Raw genomic sequence first — 9,261 nt, forward strand, 5'->3', positions numbered from 1 at the left:
GCATTATTTTTTAAGTTTCTGCAAGAGACTTCTGGGAAAAGGTACTATTTTTATTTCCTTCATCTGAAGGCTTCTATTTACTACTCTAGCAATTCTCTTCTGCAAGTAATGGTCACAAATATCCAAGGGAATGCAGACACAGCCTCAAGTAGAACATCTCTTAAGTCTATTTAACAATAAGATTTTGATAAGCCTAGGAAAATAGGGAGGCATAGTGTAGAGCAGTCCTGGCCGCTTACCAGTACTGGTCCGTGGTCTTCTAGGAACCTGGTCTCACAGCAGGAGGGTGAGCAAGCATTACTGCCTGAGCTCCTCCTCCTGTCAGATCCACAGTGGTGTGGCAGCATTAGATTCTTATAGAGTTGTGAACCCTATTGTGAATTGCATATGCAAGGGATCTAGGTTGCGTGCTTCTTATGAGAATCTAATGCCTAATGCTCTGAGGTGGAACAGTTTCATCCCAAAACCATCCCCTCTTGCACCTTGTCTTCCACAAAACCAGTCCCTGGTACCAAAAACATTGAGGACTGCTGGTATACAGTGAACATCTGCCTGTGGATTTATTATCAGCAGATCATTTTTACTAAAAACATATTTCTAATCCTGAACCATGTCCTCTCACTTCTAAGAATCACTGATTTCTCCCACTAGACCTTAGCTTTTTGGTGTAAGAGTTAAATGAATAGAAACTGAATGGACTAGACTTTCTGATTTTCTGAATCCTACTTTTGTCACCTTGTTCTCAGCAATATCTTTTTCTTTTCTCCTTATTATAATAACTGTGACTTCATTTAAGGGAGCAGTTACAAGGATATGACAGTCTAACTATTAAAAAAAAAAAAAAAAAAAAAAAAAAGCAAAAAGAAGATAACTGTGTTTCCCTAACATCACTGTGGCTGTTTTTGTAAGGTTTCTCAGTGACACTGGATAGTAGCCTTGCAGGCCTTACAAAGGAATCTGGTAACCGCTTCCCACTGTCTCTGCAGTCTACCACATCAACAAGTTTCAGCTACTGTTGCCTAATTCATGGAAAACAAGCTTCCTTAGAAGCTGGTTTTTTGAGATATATGGAAAAATGTCTCCACCTGGCTTCTTAAAAAGTTACATAGTACCAGACAGTGTTTTAAACACCTGTGATGTCTCCAGCTGCTCTTCCTTTCAGGACCTGGGCTGATGTCTCTGAAATTGCCTTTTCTTCCCCATGAGAAGTGTAGTTATTTTTTTAAGTAATTGCTTCCAGATAGAGGCCTTTGCAAAACAATCTAAACTACTAATGTTCTAAACCTGTTTCTTTCCATATAAAGCCCGGTAATCATATAAAGTTTACTTTCATTGCTTTCATTGACTCTTTTTTTTTTTTTTTAACTGATTTTCCTCCCTTTGGCTGAATTTTAAAGATTCTGAAGTTCTTCATAAATCTTCTCATCATAGTACAATTATATAGCTCTAAAATAAGCAATGATTTCTGAGGATACTCTTAGGTTTTTTTTTTTAATCACCTGTTTTGTCATGGCCATTATTTCAAACTATTTTGGTTCACATTCTATAGGTTGCCTAATCTGAAGCACAAACACTCATAGTATGAAGTCTTCAGACGAGTCTTCCTACTCTCCCTGTTAAACATAACTCTCAAACCAACAACTTAGTTGTGTCAGACATATAATATTGTTCAAATAATAAATATAAATTTATTCTGATGCTTCCCCATGACTGGCTGGTGGGAAACGTACTCTCAGTTACTGAAGAATTCTCTGTTTCCCCAGTGTTGTGTCAGCTCTCCGGTGTATGGGAGATGGATGCTCATTCACTTTCAAACCATTAGAGGGAAGGCTCTTTGGCCATTGAGAAATCTATGAGACATTCACGTGACCTCTACAGATTCAGCAGCTAACTTCTCTTTTCATTGTAAAACTGGGGCATAGAAATCTTGTCAGATTGACCACATTCCAGTCTGCCAGGAGGGACCATGCAGACATTTACTGTCATTAGGGAACCTGAAGCAGTACTACCACCTGACATTCATATCAACTTTTCTTTTTTCTTTTCTTTCTTTTGAGACAGAGTCTCACTCTGTCACCCAGGCTGGAGAGCAGTGGCGTGATCTCGGCTCACTGCAAGCTCCTCCTCCCAGGTTCACGCCACTCTCCTGCCTCAGCCTCCCGAGTAGCTGGGACTACAGGCTCCCACCACCATGCCCGGCTAATTTTTTGTGTTTTTCTTAGTAGAGGCGGGGTTTCACCGTTGTTGGCCAGGATGGTCTCAATCTCCTAACCTCGTGATCCGCCTGCCTTGGCGGCTACTATGATTATATAGTAATATATATATGTATATATATATATATATATATATATATATATATATAGAGAGAGAGAGAGAGAGAGAGAGAGAGAGAGAGAGAGACATTTTCCCCTCTAGAACCTACCTCACAATTTTCAAATCTGATAGCTATACCAGAAGACACACTAGAGCCTCTTTGACATCAGGAAATTCACTCCTTTATCCTTCAGATTAACCTTATATTGTAACCCAGAATACTTAATTTATTTATTGTTCTAGGAGTAATTTTACACTTATCTTTCTAACTAGATACTTTACTCTGTCCAGAAACAATTTCCTCACTTTGAGGCTTAAGCTATTAGAAACCAAAACCTGTATTTTTGTTTCCCTCTGAGTCAAATAAGTAGACAGAGGCTATGTTATTGAATGAAGTTCAAAGTGAATGGAAAGGAAGGCATAATTACAGGAAGACAAATCTAGTTAAGTTCCAGCTGATATCTAAAAATAAAAAGAAATATTTGCTTTTTGGTGTAAAATGACTCTTATGCATTAATTTGTCCAATTTTAACACTTACCTCCTTACATACCTAATAGAATATAGGAAGATTAAAACAATTATTTTCTTTTTATCCATGCATAGTTCTGTACCTGATTTTCTTCCTTTCTTTCCTTCTTTGGAAAGCTGCACTAACTTACTTAGAAAAGAACCCCTTTATGTTCTCTTCTTTTTTCTTTTAAACTCAGAATAAGTCATTAGCAGACAGCCTCATCTGTTCAGAAGATCCCCCACTTTAGATATAAAAGCAAAAGATCCAGAGCAAAATCTACTTCCAGCCTTGTAGCAGTGGAGTCCACATACAAAATCTAAAAAATAAGGATTCTAATTTAAATTAGACATAGTAGAAGTTGAATCCAAAGTCGTATTTCTTTGTGTCATCTTTATAAACCATAGCTTCCCTGTCCAATACAGTGGCTGCTGAACTGAACTGTCCAATACAAGCACATTAAACATTTCAACATGAATTAACTTAAAGTAACTGAAATTGTAAATGCAGTTGTTCAATTACACTACCATTATTTCAAGCGCACAGGAGCCATATATTCCACTTTAGTCATTTTATGGTATTTCATAGAACATCTCCATCAGTTTAGAAAAGTTCCCTTGGACAATTCTGGTCCATACAGATATCACAACATTCCTGTGAGTTGGCTATATTCTCCATTTTGAAGGTTGATTAAGTAAACCTCAGAGAATGAAAGAAACTTCAAGTTACCTACTTCGAAACTTGAAAACCTAGACTTTTAATCTAGCTTTGTTTTACAGCAAAGGAAATGCTCAAAAGTATATTTGAGGCAAATAAACAATTTTTTCCTCTTCTTAAATATGGTCAGGCTGATAGAGTGACCTACATGTGTCCAGGTTGATACAATGGAACTTGTTTGTTGATTCTCTGACTATATTTGAATATTTTTAAAGTCATTTATCATGGACTCAGAGTAAATCTTTAATTTTAATATTTTTTTTTCTTTTTTGTGGCACTGATTTTTGTTCATTATTGTTGCTGCTTTTCTTTCTTTCTTTTTTTAGGCAATAAATTTCAATATCTCTCAATATCTTTTCAGAGAAAAGAGTCTAAGCATTCTGGTATGAATCTGTTGGGTCTTGACACTGTAGATGATGGGATTCATTAAAGGTGGGAAAAGGATGTAGATGTTGCCAATGAGAACGTGGGCCACAGGGGAAAGGTACTTGCCAAAATGGTGCACCATTGTGAGGCTAATGATAGGCATGTAGAACACAAGGACAGCACAGACGTGGGAGATGCAAGTCTGAAATAATTTATGCCGCTCTTCCAGAGAGGCAACTGCAAGGACTTACTTAAAAATCAGAATGTAGGAGAAAAGGATGAGTATAGCATCCAACAACAGTATGCAAATAACCAGCATCAGGGCATAGTAACTATTGAATCGGATGTCTGAACAAGCTAAGCGGAGAAGATCCTGGTGCAGGCAGAAAGAGTGAGAAAGGATGTGGAAATGACAGTAATTAAAAAATTTCAGATGGATGATGGGGGGTATGATAAAGAAAAAACTCCTACCTATTATAGTAAGCCCAATTTTGCTAATTCTGGAATTAGTCAGGATGGAGGAATAACGCAGTGGATTGCAAATTGCAATGTACCGGTCAAAGGCCATAGCAAGGAGGACAGAGGACTCGATGAAGGACAGACCATGGATGAAATAGGACTGGGTAATGCAGAAATCCAAGCTGATCTCTCGAATGATCCCCACAGGATCCCCAGCACTGTGTACACAGTGGACAGCCTCATGCACAGGTCAGTGAGGGCCAGCATGGACAGGAAGTAAAACATGGGCTGGTGCAGGCTTGGCTCAGTCCATATCACATGGAGAACCATGCAATTTCCCAAAAGCACCATGGCATAGATAGAGGAGAAGGGGATGGAGAACCAGGGGTATTGCTGCTCCATGCCAGAAAATCCAGTGAGAAGAAAGGAAGAATTTGTTCTAGGGCTTACTGAAGTAATCATTCTGGAACTGAGATACATGTGAGAGTGTTTTTTCAAAGGAAATGTTTCAATTTTAGCTGAATAAAATGAAATTTCTAAGTAAACGAGATAGCCTAAAAATTACTAACTTAAAAAGATAGAGCTGAGTAATTCTGTTTCTCTGAGGCATAGTATCCATCGCCTTTGAGAAAATGGTCTTCTTTTGATGTCATTTAAAAGTCATTATTTTTTCACTGTCTGGAGGTGAACATATCCTTAGAAGCTGTATGTAAAAACAAATAAGGAAGAGATTAGTAAAAGGAGAAAGCTAGTTTTAAAAAAATATATATGTTGCTTAGACATTTTCCCAGGGATAGTGGTAAAAATTTTATACCAGTAAAGAGCCGAGGTTCTCAAAAAATTATTTTCTTCTCTCCAATTCATTAAACATTCGAAATGAAGAGTAATCTTTGGGCTTTAAACATTAAGTCCATTGGTCACTTTTCCATCATTTTTCATTTTGTGCTGTCTCCAAGTACATTTTTTCTCCAAATAGTATTTAGTGAAAATACTCCTGTTTTCTCCCCTTCCAAATGACATAGTCAGCAATTACTTTTTCTACCTGGGTGATAAGCAGACAGGAATATTTATGCATGAAACCTTGGGTAAATGATTTCTCACTGGAGCTCTGGCCTCTTGAGATGTTCAACTCATTTGTGCCTTTGTGATGTAGAGAATTAGATTGAAGACATTGAGCCTTTGATAGCAGCTCAGTGCTTCCCATTCCTTTATTTATTCAGTTTATGAGTTGATTAAGTGTTTATTCGATATACATTTATTCAATGTATTGACCAATTGTGTTTTATTTCTTAGAACCTGCAATTCTACAGATCACAAATCCAGGCTCAAACAACTAAGCTTATAATTTCAAAAGTCTCATGGTAGCAGAATCAATTGGCTTCTTCTTTACATTGTTTGCCTGCTTTAAGTTCCAGACCTGAGAATCATCATAATTTTTTTAAAGCTCTAATAATGTAAACAGATGTTCAAAAGTCCATACTTATTTTCATGTTTGATTGAGTAACTTCAAGATGTTAAAGTAACTTCAGATTTGGGCCGCCCTTTATGTCCTACTTTTCAGCTTTGTCTTACTAGCCTCACAACACAGTTCCCCAGACTTTCTTCTCAGTGTACTCTCTATACTACACTGATGTCTTCTAGCAGTCTAACCATTGTTTTTTCTTGTCCTGACTCCTTCTCAGCATTGAACAACTTAGCTCACTATTTTTAATACTTTTTTCTCCATGGAATGCTTGAAGTTTCTTCATTGCTTGCAGAGGATTTTTCAGTCTTTTGAATACATATCTTCTTTCATTTCTCTAAATCCAATTTCTCTTCTTTCATAAGATTTTTCTCCAGATGTTCTATCTGCCTAAAATATTCATCATCTTTTCCTCAATTTCTTCCTACACTTTTTAAAACGATCTTGCAACTCAACAACCACTTTTCAAGAAGTCACTTAAGACAAATTTATCCATGTATCTATTATTTTGGTATCACGTTTTAATTTTAAATAAAACACAATTTTGTATTTATTAGCTAAATATTTAACTAATATTTAAACTAAATATTTAACTAATATCTCTGTTACAAACTAAATTGTAAGTTCCTTAAAGTGCAGACTACATCAACGTTTTCTTACTCTTCTAGACTAACATTTGCACCTCTAATTCCTGACCCCTCCTGAGAGCTCAAATTCATGAATACAACCGCCTATTTGATATATTCATCTGAGTGTTTAATCTTAAAATAAGAATGATGCCAATAAAGTACTTTATTTCCCAAAAAAACTCTATTTTCTGTCCCTTTTCTCCTAATATCATAAAGTGACTCCACCAATAACACAACTGCATAAGACAAGTCTTGATTCATTTAAAAAATTTTTATTTCTGTCTTTCCCTCTCTTTCCTCTCTCCATCAAATCTTTCATCAATTTCTATCATTTCCACCAGAAATACATCCCAGATATACCCACTTTTACACATTGCCCATCTTGGTTTATAATATCATTGGTTCCCTGGCTACTGTGATAATTTATTAAATTAATAATAATTTAATATTATCACTGGCTAATATCATGATTTATCTGTTTGTCCTCTAAAAAATGTATTATCTCCAGGGAAACCAAATTGCTTTTCTACAAACATCTACTAAATCACACAAGCCTTTGTTGAAAAAAATTCTTTAATGGTCACTTACCCATTGCTCTTAATGTAAAATACAAATTCTTTATCATAGTCAAAAAGCCTTGTATAACGTGGCTCACCTGCCTCTTCTATTACACCTTTAGACCACTACTACCTACACTCCTTAATATTTAAGTGTCTTTTTCTTCCTCAAAACAAGTTAAGTACATGCATGTCTCAGGATCTTTGCCCATGGTCTTCTCTGTGCTCCGAATTATCTACCCCAAGTATTTGCACAGAAACTCCTTTCACCACTAACTTTTGCGTTAAAATGATTGCTTCCTCAGGGGGATTTTTCTAATACTGCTCCCCATCTAGATTGTCTCATTTCTTCAACCCCCTTAACTAAGTTACTCTCATCACAGTATGCTGGTTTATATTTATACCACTTACACAGTGAATTTCCATTAGATTCATTAAAGGCTGTAGAAGATTAGGAACCTTATCTGTTTTTTGCTCAAGGATATGAAAAATAAGGTTTAGCATAGAATCAGCATTTATCAAATAATTTTTAATTAATTAATTATTCTATGAAATAAGAGCTATACAATCACAGAGATATAAAGATAATATGAATGTGAACACTCCTATCAAAGTGTGTGTAAAATCATCTGTGTACATTTGGTCTTTTCTGACCTTGGGCCACCAACTGAGTCATCATATACCAGGTGTGAATGGTTTACAAAATAGATGCTGCTCCAGGGATCTTGCTGACCTTGAATACAACACTCAGATCTCAAACATGATTTCTCTCATTTCCAGCCTGACTCAGACATACAGTCAAGGATCTGGGATTGATCACAATAGATTTAATATTCTGTTAATGTAAGTATGTGTTAAAAGTATCTACTTTTGGCTGGGCTTGGTGGCTCATGCCTGTAATCCTGGCACTTTGGGAGGCTGAGGCAGGTGGATTGGCTGAGCTCAGGAGTTCGAGATCAGCCCGAGCAAAATGGTGAAACCATGTCACTACTAAAATACAAAAAAATTAGCTGGGCATGGCGGTGTGCACCTGTAATCCCAGTTACTTGGGAGACTGAGGCAAGAGAATGGCGTGAACCTGGGAGGCGGAGGTTGCAGTGAGCCAAGATCGCGCCATTGCACTCCAATCTGGACGACAGAGCAAGACTCCGAACCAAAGAAAAAACAAACAAACAAACAAACAAAAAAAAACCTACTTTCATGTAGGTTTCTTCAAACTAGCTACAAAGGCTTCAGAGTAGCTACAAAGGTTAAAAATCTACTTTCATTCAGGTTTCTTCAGACTAGCTACAGAGGAAATGAGATAATCTAGATGGGGAACAGTATTATCCACGTTGCCACCATGGAGACTATCCACATTTGGGGATTACAAGAGCAAAATACATGTTGGAGAATTTTTAAAAATATGTTTTAAGAGGTAGGATGAAAGAACATTGTTTCGATGAAGTAAATAAATGAAGATTTAAAGAAAAACAACATCAGTATGTCAAGTGTGCCAAATACTCCACCTGTATTTAAAAAACAAAAGGATTTACAGTTTTTCAAGATATCATGTTGTGTTATGCTATCTGAGAGTCAGTGTATGGTATCTTTCTCTGAGTCCCCAGCAACCAGAACAATGCCTAGAATAAAATAAATAGAGACGACAAATAGCAGTGAATTTGAGTCTGGAGAAATAATAGGATTTTGGTATCCCCTCTGAGCACTGTCTGGAAGGTTGACTTGGAAAGTAAGTCTGTGATTATAATAACCAGGTCATTCTTTTAGGAGTCTTTTCTGACACCCTCTGATTAAAACTGACCTATATGTACAGAAATCTCTTTTTTTTCTGTCTTTTTGGAATAATTCCCTGTGTGATTACTTGCTTACTTTAAGAGAGAGTAATGATCAGTAGTCATCATTCACCCCAAAGACATAGAGAAAGCATATTTTGTTTAAAAGACAGTTTCTTTATTATTATATAGAACTAAAACACTCCTATTTGCCAAGGCAGTGGAGTTTTTGCTGTTCTTAGAACATAATTACTGAAAGACACTCACACATGTCCTGCCTTGGACAAAAAAATTGTATGTCTATCCTTTAAAGGTCATTCCTCTAACAGTCTTTTCTGGACACCACTAGGGGTCAGAAGTAGTTCATTAAACTTTCTTCCCTCCCTACCTCAGTGGCGCATGAGGCAGATCTGCTTTAGCTTAAGCGAGGTCAGGCCCTCAAGAGTCTTGGGATGGCTGAAGAGATAAGAACATTCT

The 9,261-nt window shown here is 36.7% G+C and overlaps 1 protein-coding gene across 1 annotated transcript; it reads right to left on the reverse strand.

The window, feature by feature from the left end:
* Positions 1-3,885: 3,885 nt before the first annotated feature.
* Positions 3,886-4,844, reverse strand: LOC104662338 (olfactory receptor 51V1-like). Its single transcript, XM_010363343.1, is given in 2 exon segments — positions 3,886-4,562; positions 4,565-4,844. Coding segments are annotated over 2 exon segments (957 nt in total).
* Between the last annotated feature and the right edge of the window lie 4,417 nt (positions 4,845-9,261).

The sequence above is a fragment of the Rhinopithecus roxellana genome, chromosome 15 (genome assembly GCF_007565055.1).
Source record: "Rhinopithecus roxellana isolate Shanxi Qingling chromosome 15, ASM756505v1, whole genome shotgun sequence".
NCBI classification, from domain to species: Eukaryota; Metazoa; Chordata; class Mammalia; order Primates; family Cercopithecidae; genus Rhinopithecus; species Rhinopithecus roxellana.